We start from the raw sequence: 17400 nt of genomic DNA on the forward strand, positions 1-17400 counted from the left end.
TTAAAAATGTTCTGCGTTCATCAAATTTGGTGTTGAATTTAAAATATAACGTGTTATTAGCCTTGTTGGTTAAGGAATTGTATTTGTTTTTGTTAGGTTGCGAGTTCAAAACATATTTATAACATTTTTAATTTTATTTTAACCGTTTTAAGTTTATGGGCGAGTCAACCCAGAATCCGACCCAAGTATCAATATATATTATTCAATTTATTAACTTTTATATTAAAATACTCTCTATTTTATATTATTATTATTATTATATATTAATATATTTTCTACTTTCCAAACCTAAATAATTATGCTATCATTAAACAATTATTTAATAAGAATTTATATATGATTTAAATAACAAGATTTATAGTTGATTTGAATTTGTTAAAAAAATTATAATATATTTGAAAATTTCTTTTATTTTTGCTAATATTTAATTTAAATAAAAAAATATTTGAATTATTCATGATTATTGAGACTGATTGTTTTTTTTTTATATTAAAAATATCAATTATATATATTTAGTTATATTTCAAAATGATTATAATTTTTTCCAAAAAATAATAAGGAGATTAATATATGATATTTAGAAATTAGTATTTTGTCATTATTATCATCACAATTATAATAATTTTTAAAATTGTCAAAATAAATAGTGAAAATGATTTTATTTTATGAAAAATGCGATTTAATTGATAAAATATGTATAAAAAACTTTTTTAATTGATAATTTTTTAAATCAAATTAATATAAATTTGTTTGATTAATTTTAACAACTTAAAAAAGTATAGGGGTGAAATTGATATCTATTATTAGATGGAAGTTAGAACATAAATATTCTCCCGCCACGCCGCCTCTCAAACCTGAACCCTAATTACCACTCAGCCTTCTTTCTCCATTCCCATAATTTCTCAGGCTAGGTTTTAGAAGGGATTCAATCCTAATCGTAACACATAATCAGTAGCTTAGCCACGCCTATCAATGTCGTCGGCGGACCGGTTGGACTTTAAGGCCAACGAGCTTCTGAAAGATGTACAGTTCGACTACTCCCCTGAGTTCACTCAGCTTGTCAACGACACCGTTTCCGGAATTAAAGCTTCCATTGATGGAATACCTGAAGACTCGCAGGTTTTTGTCTATGTTCCTTCTTCTTTCTTTTGTTTATTTTACCGTTCTTCGAGTAGATTCGTTAAGTGTGAGTTTTTGGCTGTTTTAGATTACGGCGGATGTTGTTCCTGGATTTATCAGAGACATTGGTGCCGACAAAGTGGAATTCAGGTTTAAGAAACCAAGTTCGATTGAGATAGGTGGAAGTTATGCTATGCGTTGCATGGTGAAACCGGATATAACTGTTGATCTTTTCATCCGTATGCCTAAGGTTATCTTCCCTTGCCTTTAATATTTTCGTAGCTGAAATGTGAAACACATGTTTTGGCGAATAATTATATAGGTTATTATTTGATGTTGGAAACAATTATAATTTCTTGTTAGTTGTTATACATGAAGTTCTTGAATTTGTACAAGTTCATTCTATTTCAAGGCTACACTATGTTTCCCCTTTTCATTTCCACAAGGATGTATTTTTTGAAGAAATGGTTGCTATACAAAGGAGTTCAGAGTTTGCACACTTGTAATACTGAAAGCTGTGTTAAGTCACTTAATCTGGATATGGGCTCCATTGGAAGACTTGTTTTTCTGTTTTTGTATCTTAATATTCAAATTAAACCTCACACATGTCAATATTATCTATAGTAACGGTTTCTCAAATTCAAATTAAAACTCACAAAAAAGTGTATCCACCTGCACCAGTTATTATTAACCCTTTCTAAATACTCGTTATCTTTTTATACTTGCTGACAAAGTAGCCGAGCCACCTGATATTCTTTGAACTACGTGTTGCTGCTTGATTAATAGCACACAGTGAGGTTTTCTGGATTCTAATTTGCATTTGAATTTTGGATAATGTAGGAATGTTTCCATGAAAAGGATTATCTCAATTATCGCTACCATGGAAAGAGGTGCCTTTATCTTGGGATCATCAAGAAGCACTTGAATCTTTCTTCTATAGCTGACAGGGTTGAATGGTCCTATTTCCAGAATGAAGTCAGAAAGCCTCTGTTAATTTTATATCCAGGTATTTTTAGATCTTACAGTCTTATTTATTGAGCCCACAGGCTTTTCTGCAATACCAACTTAACATTTTTGAGTTGATATTGTTTTTTGCATTGTCTTCTTTTAATAGCTGCGAAGCTGGCTGAACTACCTGGATTTTGTATGAGGATAATCCCAACAGTGACATCTGTATTTGATGTTACAAAGTTGAGCTTGCAGCGGAACAATATTCGCGCTCTAAATGAAGGTAATATATATGATCCTGAATCAATTTCTTGTTTAATCTCCATGATAGCTGAAAGTAAATTTTTGGAAATTTGCAAGGAGATGCGCTTCAACCTACGCCAAAATACAATATTAGTATACTTGAGGACCATTGTATAGAGGGGACTTATGAATTCATCAAGAAAACATTCTCAGGATGGAAAGAACTAGGTGCTGCTCTGATTTTGCTAAAAGTATGAGATCGTATCTTCCGAGTTTGAAATTCTGATGCAGCTGTATCGTTTTTTCTTGTGGCTAGAATCTCACCCTGCATTTTAATGATGTTGTAGGTTTGGGCTAGGCAAAGAAGTTCCATATACACCCATGATGGATTGAACGGATTCCTAATATCTGCTATAGTAGCATACCTTGCAACAAAATCTGGAAAGAACCGGTTTAATTCTTCAATGAGTGCAATGCAGATGTTTCGTGTTACAATGGACTTTATTGGTATGCACAGTTTTTTTGTCTTACTATCTGAATTATCTCATGCTCATTATTCTTTTGTGTATCTTTTCATACTCACCTGACTTCATGTTTCTTCTTTTAATGGAGATGGAGTCTGTATTATATCCTCTTGCTAAGAAATTTACATTCTTATGACGACTGATTGTTTTGTGTGGTGATCCTGTCTTATGTGCTATTGAAGAATATCCTTCTACTTTGTTATTGAAAAAATGTCACTTGATTTTTTATATTTTGACGTTGACAGTACAATCAACCATCCACTTAATTTTGATGCTACTCTTCTTTGTTATCTTTTGCATCGATAATTCAACCTTTTAAATTCCTTTCATTCTCCATTTATTTCTTCTTTGTTCATTGTTGCCGATAAACAAGGTTGACATATAGTGTACAAACGTAGTGGCTACTTCATTACTTAAAGAGTAGATATAGGTCAAAGCTACTTACTCTTAGATGCAACTATCCAAGATGTTATAATCTCTTTGACATTGCCAGAGTGCTGCAATTGCATTCCAAAGTAGTTAGTTGTTTTTTAGTTTAAACGATGCCAATAATTCAGGATCTCCGAGTTATTTAGTATTCTTGATTTTTATTTTATTTCTTCAGCTACTTCAAAGGTATGGGATAGTGGTCTCATTTTTCATCCTCAAGGAAAGAGCAAGGTGTTAACTGAGGTATGTGGCCTCTCAATCTTGTATATTGCATCTTGTGTTCTTATTCCCCTGATTTTCTCAATATTCCGGATATAACTCAATCTATAATACCTAAAGCTTCTTCGCAATACATTATTCTGAATTCTAGACGTTGCTGTAGTCTAGTAAATAATTATATTAATGCACAGATGTGTATTTTTTTTTCTACTGCATATCTTTCTGCTGGTGAAAGGATGAGTATACAGAGAATATAAGGATACCAATACTGAGGTGGCACATGAAGCTGCTCTCTTTTGACATTTAGTCTCCTCTTGAAAACAGTTTCTATTGTTGTTTCTGTATTTTTGCTCATGGAACATACTATGTATTTTACACATTCTAATGTAGAGCATTTGAAAACCTATGTGTGCAGGAGATGAAGAAGGCAATGTCATCATTTCCAGTTGTTATGTTGGATTCTTCATCTGGCATTAATTTCGCATCACGCATGACCAAAAATGCTTTTCTGGAGGTATTTATTGTTTATAGATTTTATACATCTCTACTTTTCTGTTTTGAAGAAAATGAAGCCATCATTCTTTCACTATTTCAGCTAAGAAGCGAGGCTGCTCTTGCACTTACTTGCTTTAATAAGTGTAGAGACAGTGGATTTGATGAGCTTTTCATGAGCAAACTTGACTTCCCTGCTAAATACGATTACTGTATTAGGTACATTCTTCTTATCTCACACTGGTGACTGGAAGCTTCTTCAACTGCACAAATAAACAATTTTTCTATTAATTATCTCCTTGAGATAGGCCTCTAACAAAACATACAAATATCATTATGTCTCTCAGTCTGCCACATCTTATTCTCTTTATATTCGTTCTTAGTTAGATATCGGCAGTAATTTTCTTTCTTTACCTCTCCATGTTAATTGTGCATAGGAAAAATGTTTTGGAGTGAGATGTATGAGTAGGTGATAAATCTTGTGGTGATGGAAGCTAGCATAAACTTAGAAACATGAAAAAAATGAGGGAACCATATTTCATCTCTCTCACTAATTATATACCTCTTTGCCTATCTTATTTTGCTCCCTTAGATTAAACTTGAAGGGAGCTTCCAAAGAATATAAAACAGGATTTTGCCTCGATGATGAATGTTGGAGGTTGGTTGAGCAGGAGGTTCTTGCACTCATGCATGAAGCATTTGATGATAGGGCAAAGTTCATCCGTGTTCTTTGGAGAAATACCATTTCAGGAGGAAGCTTAGAAAGTGTATGAGATCTTGCTGATCTTTTGATGTCTATAACATCATTCAGTTTTGATTATAATTTTTTCTTGTGCTGAGTTATTTTTTTTGTTTTTTTAAAATTGTCTTAATAATTTTAGGGTGTCTCGATGTTTGATAGAGAGCCATTATTTATTGGGATTTTAGCTGCAGCCCCAGAGAAAGCTTTGAGAGTGGTTGACATAGGTCCAAATGCTGACAATAAAGACGAGGTAAGGTTGCTTAATGATGAGGCTTAGTGTGATAAATGATATTTATTTTGATTCCCATGTTTTACTTTACTATAGGCAGTCAAGTTCAGAAAGTTCTGGGGAGATAAGGCGGAACTTCGTAGGTTTAAGGATGGCCGAATTGCAGAAAGCACTGGTAAGGCATCTAGGACATGCTTGTCTTAGCTTTGGATTCTATTGTCCCTTTAGCAATTATTTAACTAGTTAATCTGTAACTGTTGCAGTCTGGGTATGCAAACCTTGGGAACGACATTTAATTATAAAAAAGATTTCTGAGCATATTCTGGGGAGGCATCTCTCTTTGTCAAAAGAAAATATTACAACTGTTGCAGACCAACTTGATTTTTCTCTTCTTTATGGAGCTGAAGGTGACATAATTTGGCTGCTTTCTGTTTCTGAATTGTCCTTTTATTTGCATGTCTTCTGAACAAAAATGTTCTTTGTTGTTCAGATCCAATAGCTTTTTCCGCAAGTTTAATGGAGGCATTTGATATCCTATCAAAGCGTTTACGTCTTCTTAGTGACATTCCGTTGAAGATAACAAGCGTACAGCCTCTAGACCCAGGTTTATTTCTAATCGATTTTCTGTTGGTGGGTGTGTCATATTGTCTTCTCTGTCATGTCATAGAAAGATTTCTTCCATTCAGAAGATTCTCCTTTGCATGCTACATGGTCATTAGTTCAATTCAAATTCTTTCATAGAGAGGTTGAATTAAATTTGTACAGATGCTTTATTAGTACTGTATGTGACAGCTTTCAGGCACACATCTGTCTTCCCACCTGAGCCTCATCCTGTAGCTGTGGAGAAGGGTGTCAATCTAAAAAAGAAGCAGCTTACTTCAACCTGCTTACAACCCTTGGAAGTCATGATTCAGGCATGAGAATTATCTAACCTGACGCAGTTTTACATATTTTAGAAACAATAACACAAACTGATACCTTCTGTCTTACTTTATAGTTGGAAGGATCTGGAAACTGGCCAAAGGATGACATAGCCCTGGAAAAGACAAAATCTGCATTCCTTCTAAAAATTGGAGAAAGGTGGGTTAACGTGATAATTATTTTTGAGAGTTATTACCTCAAACTAACGTCGAATAATGTTCATGCCAGTCTTCAGAATTTGTGGGGAATGACATGTAATGCCACTGAGGAGGATGTGGTTGTTTTTACTTCTGGATATGCGTTTAGTCTAAGAATTTTACATGAGAGAGGTCTGAGGCAAGGTAATATTTTTTCCCTCTTCCAAGAATGTGCATTAGTATGATTGGTCTTATTTACTCCGATTCCACTTTTGATTATAGCTGGAAGCAATCAAACCAGGCACGTGCCTTCCACAGACAGCTCTCTTTATATTCGTGGCCAACATTCTAGCATGATTAATGGCCTACAAGGTCTTTACCCTATATTTGGTCCAGTTGTTCGGTGAGAATTGCTTTTTGGATCAAGCTACAAATTGTGCTCTATCATTGGCTTCTTTTTTGCTGTTTTGTTAGCTTTAATTTTATGTTGTGAAGGCTTGCAAAACGGTGGGTAGCTGCTCATCTCTTTTCGTCACTGTTGAGGGAAGAAGTGGTTGAGCTGTTAGTTGCTCATCTTTTCCTGAAGCCTATGCCATTTTGTGCTCCGGGCTCAAGAATTACTGGGTTATTGAGGTAGGCTTCCTCCCTTATTTATGTGGGCCAAGAACTCTGATTCCATATTTTGTAGCTTGCTTTACTAAATTGTCCAATTTCACATGTTAACAGGTTTTTAAGATTATTATCAGAATATGACTGGACATTCTCTCCTCTAATTATTGATATCAATGGTGATTTGACACCTCAGGATGAAAAAGAAATTAATGTAAGTAGTTTCTATCTCAAGCACCACAAATCACATCTATTAAATGTTTGGCTTACGTTTCTGTATATTTTGCATGTACTTGGCTATTTCTTTGAAAGGACAATTTTATGGTAAACCGTAAATCCAATGAAGAAAAGCCGGGAATTATGAGTCCATCAATGTTCTTGGCTACTTCTTATGACAAGACATCAGAAGCTTGGACAAGATTATCACCGACCACAACAGTATGTAGCCATTCTAAGTTTACTCTCTGATGGCGTTTGATTAACGAACACATGATTTGACTTGTATTTCCATTCAGGAGCTTAAACGAATCGCAGCCTATGCTAGAAGCAGCGCTAGTTACTTGACAAAACTCATCTCACAAGATAATTTTGATTCCAGTAGATGGGAGGTGAGAGAGAATTCAGCACGCGGGGTTGATAACTGTAGATTTGTATTAGTCTAATTGTTTTGTTTTTCTTGAAATCTGTCTTTGTAGTGCATTTTCCGGACTCCTTTAAATAATTATGATGCTGTAGTACTTCTCCACCGGGATAAATTGGCTTACCCTCAACGCCTTCTTTTCCCATCCGAGCTAAACCAAGGTACTTCATTTGTATTTTTTTTGCATGATAATGTTTGTGGTTCAGTTATTCTTAAATTTGAAATGTGGTGGTGTTAGGGAAACATGTGGTTTCGGGGAAGCCAAGCAAGAGTTTTCACCCTTTCCTATTACCTAAAGGGAACTTGGGTAAACTAAAGGAGAATCTTTTGGTTAACTTTGATCCTCTGAAATACTTTATTGGAGACTTGGAGGTATGTACACACTAGAAGAAGATACACTTTTTCATCTCTACCTGTATAATTAAAGTATCCTTATTATGGTATTATAGAAGGAGTTCCCGAACACGTTTAAAGTCTGGTATGATTCTATTGGTGGTGATGCTGTTGGGCTGATGTGGGAAAGATTAGACTCCTCAAAGGTATAACCTTAAAAGAAACACTGGTTTTTTTTATTGTAAGACTTACGGCTTTGGATATTATTCAAAACCTAAATGATTCTGGTCAACAATTGTGCAGAAGAGGAAACGCGGGGATGAAGAAACGGACGAGGAAGAGAAGGATATTATGGATGTACTGAAAAATGTAGGCAGCATCGGAAAAGGATTTGTGAGAAGTGTTCATCTCCTCAAGGCTCCAAAACAACAACAGCCTACCAAGTAAAATTGAAGTTCCTTTAATAGTGGCAGACAATTTTGTTAAGGCATAGGTTCACATTTAGAAGTTGTTCTTTCCTAAATTCATGTAATATTGAGACCTGTTTTATGCTTGAGCATTTTTTGTATTTATTTAAATGGTCAATCATCGAGTTTGTTTAATTCTATAGATACAAATGAAAAATCATATTTAGTTTTGAGATTAGTTTGAAACTAAAACTTGTAAGATTTTTCATCCAAATGTGATTGGACCAGATGCTTTAGTTTTCAGAAAAGTTTGGACCCATAATAACACTTTCATCATGGATTGATGGGTTCAACAGCTAGATAGCCAGCCTAACAGCTTCACCTTTGTCTTCCATTTTTATTTTTGTGTCCATTGTAAAGTCCTCTGTTTTGGCCCTTATTTGATCAAGATTAATCCGATTTTTCAAAAACTTTGGTTATTTATAAAATAATTATTGACATGATTTTGAGGATTTATATTAATTTTTATTTTGGTAAAAAGAGTAAATGATAAAATAATAATTTAAAATAAATAATATTTTAGTATTTTGATTAATAAATTAATGATTCGATACATGAAAAATGAGTAAAATAATGTTTTTGAGATTAATCATAACACCGGAAAAAAAAAAAAAACTTTACATCCCTCTTTATTATATCATTCAATTTTATTAAATAAAATATTAAAATATTCTTTATTTTTAATTATTATATTTTATTTTTATTAAATAAAATATTAAAATATTTTTTTTAATTATTATTTTTTATTTTATTATTATATATTAGAGGTATGATAAACCCAACGAAGGGTTAGCGAAAGCAAGACCACGAATCCTACATGGCCTTGCCAGCTAGGAGAGAGAAAAAGAATTTTTTTTTTCTACATTTCTGCATATCCTCTTTCACCCAATAGGGTTTCATATTTCTGCATTTCTTTCTCTCTCTGAAACACATCATTTATTTCTCTTCTCCGGCTCCGACTGCATTTATTTCTCTTCTCCGGCTCCGACTGCATTTATTTCTCTCCTCCGGCTGCATTTATTTCTTTCTACGGCAGCATTTACTTCTCCATGGTATCCTTTTTAAGGATCTTTATTTATTTTTTGAATAGATCTAGGGTTTAGATTTTATAGATCTAGGGTTTAGATTTTACAGATTTAGGGTTTACATTTTACATAAGTATTTATGGATTTAAACTGTTTGAATTTTCAGGAAACCGAAGCACCGAACTTGAACAACCCAGTAGATGAAGAACTTAACCTGAACAGATCCACCCATGTTGAACCCGAAAGGTACCCTGAACAGATCTAGTGGTTTCGGGACAAGAAATGGTCATTCCTTGTCCCGAAATGGTTGGTTTCGGGACAAGAAAGGGTCCTTCCTTGTCCCGAAACGGTTGGTTTCGGGACAAGAAAGGGTCCTTCCTTGTCCCGAAACGGTTGGTTTCGGGACAAGAAAGGGTCATTCCTTGTCCCGAAACGGTTGGTTTCAGGACAAGAAAGGGTTCTTCCTTGTCCCGAAATGGTCCCGAAATGGTTGGTTTCGGGACCCGAAAGGTGGTTTCGGGACCCGAAATGGTTGGTTTCAGGACCCGAAAGGTGGTTTCGGGACCCGAAATGGTTGGTTTCGGGACCCGAAATGGGTGGTTTCGGGACTCGAAATGGGTGGTTTATGGACTTTTTTCTTACGGTTTCACTTAATTTTTGCAGTCACATTCCTAGTGTTGGAATGACATTTTCCTCCGAAGAACAACTTCTTGAATTCTACACATCATATGCCCACTTAACGGGATTCGGCATTACCAAATTAGGGAGCAAAAATGTAGGTGGTAAGAGGAAATACTTCAGCGTTGGTTGTGCCAAGAGTTTTCTGAAAGAATCGAAGTCAAAAAACAAGTTTCATCAGCCTAGACCAATAACGAAGACAGATTGTAAAGCAAAGATTAATGTTGTTGTTCGAAATGAAGGGGAATATGTGATAACAAGTATTTCTCTTGAGCACAACCATTCTTTAAGCCCTAAGAGAATACGTCATGTTAGATTCTACAAAGTAATTGACGGAAATGTAAAGAGAAGATTGGATACAAACGATGAAGCTGGAATAACTGTGGCCAAAACATTTCAATCACTTGTAGTTGAAGCTGGAGGGTATGAAAACATGTCTTTCGATGAGTGGACATGTAGAAATTACGTTACAGAAGCACGACGGTTGAGGTTAGGGATTGGGGATGCTGAAGCACTCACTAATTATTTCTTAAGAATGCAAACCAGGAACTCAAACTTCTTCTACCTTATTGATTTGGACGAGGAATCCCGAATTAAAAACGTGTTTTGGGCAGATGGTAGGTGCAGGGCTGCCTTTGAAGATTTTTATGATGTTATCTCTTTCGATACAACATATTTGACAAATCGCTATGACATGCCTTTCGCTCCGTTTGTTGGTGTTAATCATCATGGTCAATCCATTTTGCTTGGATGTGGGTTATTGTCAAGTGAAGATTCAAATTCTTTCACATGGTTGTTTAGAACTTGGTTGGAATGTATGCATGATAGACCTCCCAATGCCATAATCACAGACCAATGTCGATCCATGGCGATTGCAATTGAGAAGGTATTTCCTAAAACGCATCATCGATTTTGTTTGTGGCATATAATGAAGAAACTTCCTATAAAACTTGGAAGCCATACTGAATACCATCTAATAAAGAAGAGGCTGAAAAACATTGTATACAATTCCATAAATATTCAACAATGCGAAGAGGATTGGAATAGACTAATTGAAGATTATCAGTTGGAAGATAATGTTTGGTTGAAATCTTTGTATTTGGAAAGATCTAAATGGATACCTGTTTATGTCAAAGGACAATTTTGGGCCGGGATGTCAACATCTCAACGGAGTGAAAGTATGAACGCCTTCTTTGATGACTACGTGCAGTCCAAAACATCCCTCAAACAATTTGTCGAGCAATATGATAGGGCTCTGTTGAGAAATATCGAGAGAGAAAAGAAATTGGATTTCCAATCGTTTAATTCTTTGATACCAACTGTTAGTGGATTTGCCTTCGAAAGGCAATACCAAAACTTATACACTCCAGATATATTTAGATTGGTTCAAGTAGAAGTTAGAGGTTTGATGTTGTGCGACATCTCAGTCATTGAAGAGGAAGGTTCAGTTTCTATATTTAGAGTTGAGGAAATCATGTTGGGGGTTAATGGAGAACATCTAAGAGATGTTTCTTACAAAGTACATTACACCGAAAAGGATTGCAATGTGAAATGTGAATGTCGATTGTTTGAGTTCAGAGGTATTTTGTGTAGACATATCATGGCTGTGTTGAAAAAAATGAGGGTGAATGAGGTACCAATGTATTATATAATGGACCGGTGGTGTAAAGATATTAAGCGTGGGTATCAAAATATCACCAACATTTATGATTCAGATATGTCCGTGGAAGAAAAAAAACGTCACAATAGTCTAACTCGATTGATGCAAGAGGTTCAACAAGTTGGAGTAAAATCGGAAGTAACTTGTTCTTTTTGGATGAACGGAATAAAAGGCTTGATGGAACAGTTTATGTCACTTAACCATGGAAGCACTGAAGCATCTAAAGATCAAAGCACATAAGCATCTCCATCTCCATCTCCATTTCAATCTCCCGCTACATCCATTTTGATACACTCTCCTAAGAAAGTTAGAAGTCGAGGACGACCACCAACAAAGAGGAAACAATCTTTAATTGAAAAAATCCCCAAGACTTCGAGATCAAAAAAGAAGGGAAATACGGCCACAACATCTACAGTTTTGGATTCAACACAACAACAACAATGGAATGATCCACTTTCAACTCAATTATCCTTCACATCACTTTTGTCCTCTCAAGTATATGTCGAAGATCATGCGTGTGGTGATAACATTCAACGAAGATAGTACTTATTTTGATCATGTTATAACTTTGAATATTTCATTTTTATCATTATTGTCCTTTCATTTCTAACGAAGATAGTCTAACCAAGTTAAAGCAAGTTAAAAACCAAGAGAAAACAAGTTAAAAACCTAATTTCGGGTCCCGAAATACCTTATTTCGGGTCCCGAAACCACCTTTCGGGTCCCGAAAACACATATTTCGGGTCCCAAAACCACATATTTCGGGTCCCGAAACCACATATTTCGGATCCCGAAACCACATATATCGGGTCCCGAAACCACCTTTCGGGTCCCGAAACAACCTTTCGGGTCCCGAAACACCTTATTTCGGGACCCGAAACACCTTATATCGGGACCCGAAACAACCTTTCGGGTCCCGAAACCATTTATTTTATACTTGGTTTTTAACTTAGTTTATACTTGGTTTTTAACTAGTTTTAACTTACTTTATACTTGGTTTTTAACATACTTTATACTTGGTTTTTAACTTGTTTTAACTTAGTTTATACTTGGGTTTTAACTTAGTTTATACATGATTATAATTGAAGACAAAAAATGTACTAAATTAATTAAGAGTTGCTGTTATCATACAACTTATATGTTTCAGGACATTCTACTTTTAAAAGGTCTACAAACTTCTTTAAGATGTTCTGGATATTTTTGTTTAAGTTTGAACGGATGATCATTGCAGTGTATTTGACTCGCAATGCTTCAAGCATTCCCCTTGCCTGTAGGAAATTATAATTCAGCGGTTATTAAAGATTTGTAAAACAAATGAAATGTGAAAATATGTAACTTACATTTTCTATCGTTATACCACAATTCCAATTTGTATCGCCCGTGTACCAATGAATATGTCTCATACAGTATATTCCGCAATCCGTTTTATTTGAACTGTCTTGCCAAGGTAATTTCAAAACATTGAACGGGAATTGAGCAATTTTATCCGCGATCCCTTGGTCGATAGTTTGGAAGTAGTCCACAACGTTCTGTACCTGTTTTACCAAAGAAGTTAATAAACACTTTCAAAGAAGTCAATACATTATGTGTAAAAAAGACTTCAACGTTACCAGTTGCCGAGTTGTGACATATTTATCATCCCATTCAATATCTGGGTCCAGTGGGAGGTTGTCGAGGACTTCAATTGCTTGGTTTCGCATATTGATGACAACCACATAATAGTGATTTTAATATAAAATTGGGAAAAATATCTGCAAGAATATCACCAAGATTCAGATGACACATATAATCAAAAATCAGATAATATAAAAAAGGACTTACCAGCTTAGCAGTTTTCATGTGTTCGGGAGTTAATTCGAAAATTCTCATTTCTTCAACCAATCTTTCAATGAAAAGGTCTTTCATTCTCCAAAAGTCCTGCAAATGAAATCAACATCAGAATAAGAGATAATTGGTTTAAACAACAATGAAAGATATAGAGACTTACAGAAACGACTGTCGAAAAAACTATTTTCGAGTCGAAAGTTGATTTGCAGTGAAGAGTGATCATGTTTTCCCATGCATCAATTATCCCACTTTCAACATGGCATTCATTTTTCATTGATTGAAATTGCTCTATGTTGATATTGGTAAGCTTGGATACATAGAATACTTCCTTGCTGAAACCAGATAAAGAAGAAAACAAGTTAAAAATCAAACTTTCGGGTCCCGAAACCATCCTTTTCGGGTCCTGAAACACCTTATTTCGGGTCCCGAAACCACCATTTTCGGGTCCCGAAACCACACTTTCGGGACCATTAATTCAGCCAAACAAACATGATTTAACAAACTATGAAATATTGATTTACCTGGCATTCGAATCAACTGCATAAATGAATCCCACAACGACTTCATCTCGGTATTCCATATTGACATAATGATAGAACTCTAGATTTCTTTGCTTGTTCTTCTTCATATATTGAGATTGAAGGCTTGCTGGAAGTTCCATCATATGTATGGGATATTTCTGTATGGGATATTTCTTCTGTTTTTTGGAAGCAACCAATTCTTTTCCCGCGACATCATGAGTTTGAGGGGCAGGCTCGATGATCTTCGTCGGCTTGTTCTGCGTCATGTATGGAGATTTAAGGCGTGCTGGAATTTTCATATGTCGCACTGGATTTCTCCTTCTTTTTCTTGGAGATCCATCTTTTTCAGGTACTTCATCTTCATCTTCCTCTTCGAGAACACCCACCTGAGTGTGAGCTACCTCAGTTTGAGCCCCCTCACTGTGAGCACGCTCAGTTTGAGCCCCCTCACTGTGAGCACGCTCAGTGTGAGCCCCCTCAGTGTGAGCCCCCTCAGTGTGAGCGTCCTGATCGTTTACCCCATCATCCTCAGTGGGTGTTCGATCTTTGAAGTATCTGTGCATGGCATCCCTAAAAGGTTTATTACTGTCCATTGCTCTATAAATTACGTGGATGGCGTTGTCATACATTGGCGTTGCATCCCAGCCTGAAGTTAAAGATTCCAGTCTTCTCGTGGCTTTTTCAATAAACAACGTACATTTAGCAATCCACGCCAAATTCTCTGTAAAAGTCAGTTTATCAACGTCCGGACCTGCCGTGTTAATAGGTGTTATATTCATAGGTGGTAGGCCTTGATTTGTAGGTGTTGATTGCGTTGGTTCTGACCTCATCCTAGGTGGCCTCATCCGAGGTGGTGACCTATTCCTAGGTGGTGACCTATTCCTAGGTTCTGCTGCTGCTGCTGTCGCCGCCTTTGGGGTCTCAGACACCCCCTCATTCATATCCTCCTCATCATTATCCCCCACATCATTATCCTCCTCATCGTTCTCCCCCCACATCCCCGGTAGTGGAATTCGTCCCACAACGCTTCCTCGTCCGAATCCTCCATTTTCAAACTCCGTATCCAGTCTAAACTTCAAAGTCGTGTCATTCCAACATGACAGTATTGGAAATCGACGGTCATTAACTCCTCCCAGTTGTGGGTTGCTCACCCTATACACGTAGCACAACTGAAAACAAACATATGTTAATTAAAACCAATTATTTTTGCAAACAGAGAAATTAATTAACGGATAACTTACAATAAGGAACGTTTGTGGTCCTTGGAAATGTCGTTTTTCATTCTCCTTCACTTTTGCGCATGATTGAACTAATCCTTGAAGTACAAATTTGCACCAATTGAACTTCTTGATATTATGAACATCTGAAATAGATTTCAGAATTCTATACCTGCAAGGGGAAAAAACATATTTGAGGATTTATTAACATGTCATATAAGTTGTGATGCAAATGAAATAACAAAAATGATAGTACCTTGATAGTTGACCTAGGTGATCACACCAGAGAAAGCAGCTGACAACAAATAATACGAAGTCTATCTTAAAATTGTTGTCAGCAGCTTTGTTCTCAATCATTTTCGTCGGCATAACAGTCACTAAAGGAGCGACATTAATAGGGTTACCCCATCGAGTCCTAAATGCCTTCAGCTTGTCATCAGTCTCGTTATTCTGATATTCTACAATGTCCAACTCCCCTCTGGGGAGACCCAATACCATTTCAACATCTTCTTCTTCGATTTTCACTTCCTCGCCATTCTCTAGAGTGAAAGAACATTTATCACAGTCAAACTGCCTCACTAGATAACGGGATATCTCCCCGGGGCATTTTGAAAGTGATAATGAAAGTAGATGGCCAAAGCCTATTGACTTCACAGCCTCCTTTTGATCATTAGACAGAAGTTGGAGAAGATTGAAAAGGTCAAAAGAAGATGTCCTAGTTAAAAAAAGGTTGTGTGGGGCTGCTTTGGGAGCTGCTGCTCTAGGGGATTTTGGAACTAATTTGGGAGCTTTTGGGGATTTGTGAACTGCTTTGGGAGATGCTGCTTCTTGGGCATTCTTTTTACGTTTATTTGCCCTACAAAAACAAAAGATAAACATTTAAAAAACATGAAACAGATAATCTAAGAGAAACAAAGTTAAAGCAAGTTAAAACCAAGAGAAAACAAGTTAAAAATCTAAATTTCGGGTCCCAAAACCACCCATTTCGGGTCCCGAAACCACCCATTTCGGGTCCCGAAACCACCCATTTCGGGTCCCGAAACCACACTTTCGGGACCCTTAACAGCCAAACATTACAAAATACGATTTATGGGTCCCGAAACCACCCATTTCGGGTCCCGAAACCACACTTTCGGGACCCATAACAGCCAAACATTACAAAATCCGATTTATGGGTCCCGAAACCACCCATTTCGGGTCCCGAAACCACCTATTTCGGGTCCCGAAACCACACTTTCGGGACCCATAACAGCCAAACATTACAAAATCAGATTTATGGGTCCCGAAACCACCCATTTCGGGTCCCGAAACCAACCATTTTGGGTCCCGAAACTAACCATTTCGGGTCCCGAAACCACCCATTTCGGGTCCCGAAATAACACTTTCGGGACTCATAACAGCCACACATCAAAATTCAATTTTGGGGTCCCGAAACAACACATTTCGGGTCTCGAAACAACACTTTCGGGTCTCGAAACAACACTTTCGGGTCCCGAAACCACACTTTCGGGACCGTTCATTCAAAAAACATATCAAAATCAAATTTCTGGACTATGTAATCATACTTTCGGGTCCCCGAAACAACACTTTCGGGACCCATAACAGCCAAACATATCAAAAATCACATAAATCATCACATAGAAGCAAATAAACACAAAATAATCAACCATTTCTATCGTTAAAATCATTAGAATCAGCAGAATCATAAAAATCCATAACCCTAACCCTAAACCCTAACCCTAACCGCAAAAACCTAAACGGTCTTCAAATCATTAAAATGTTTTAGGATTCTAAAGGAGATGTTATTTACCTTGTCCTTGGAGATTTTGGAGTCTTGCTTGGAGATGTACCTAGACCACCAGCCTGAAAAAGAGAAAAGATATTCACGAATGCAGACAGTGAAGTGAACGGAAATACCCGAAGGAAAAGACCTACCATTTTCGATCGAAAGAAAGAAGATGAATAAAGTTGAAGAAGTCGGGGATGCCGCCGCCGGAGAGAAAAATCGCCAGAGAAGAGAAAAATCGCCGGAAAGAATAAATGAAAAGAAGAAAGAGAGAGGAAAGAAGAAGGGGGAAACTGAAACGTTTTTCTTTTTTTTTTTATTTTTTTTTTCATTTTTTTTTCTTTTTTTTTCTCTCTCCTAGCTGGCAAGGCCACGTAGATTCGTTGCCTTGCTTTCGCTACTCATTCGTTGATATTATCATTTCTCTATATATTAATATTGTAATTTTTTTTTAAAAAATAATCATCATATTCTCAAAACCATCATCTATCCCAAATCTATATATATATAATGATGCTTAATTTTTAAAAAGTTCAGATTACCGGTTTGAGACCAGTGGTTAATTTGGATATATATGTGAGAGTAAATGAATATTTGGGTCGGATTAAAAATTCTATTTGTATGTTTCGAACTT

At 36.2% G+C, this 17400-nt stretch overlaps 1 protein-coding gene across 1 annotated transcript; it reads left to right on the plus strand.

Annotated features, from left to right (window-relative positions):
* The first annotated feature begins 873 nt into the window (after nt 1-873).
* On the plus strand, nt 874-8224 carry LOC124938158 (nucleolar protein 6). Its single transcript, XM_047478539.1, has 26 exons — nt 874-1119; nt 1208-1369; nt 1960-2125; nt 2234-2350; nt 2428-2561; nt 2658-2817; nt 3439-3506; nt 3898-3996; nt 4078-4193; nt 4567-4741; nt 4856-4966; nt 5042-5120; nt 5209-5352; nt 5436-5549; nt 5738-5859; nt 5943-6025; nt 6095-6207; nt 6286-6406; nt 6499-6636; nt 6730-6826; nt 6925-7050; nt 7128-7220; nt 7308-7413; nt 7491-7624; nt 7702-7791; nt 7889-8224. The coding sequence occupies exons 1-26, from the start codon at nt 973-975 to the stop codon at nt 8030-8032; spliced, it is 3159 nt and encodes a 1052-aa protein (XP_047334495.1). The 5' UTR covers nt 874-972; the 3' UTR covers nt 8033-8224.
* Nucleotides 8225-17400: the final 9176 nt, after the last annotated feature.

This window comes from Impatiens glandulifera, chromosome 5 (assembly GCF_907164915.1).
Source record: "Impatiens glandulifera chromosome 5, dImpGla2.1, whole genome shotgun sequence".
NCBI classification, from domain to species: domain Eukaryota; kingdom Viridiplantae; phylum Streptophyta; class Magnoliopsida; order Ericales; family Balsaminaceae; genus Impatiens; species Impatiens glandulifera.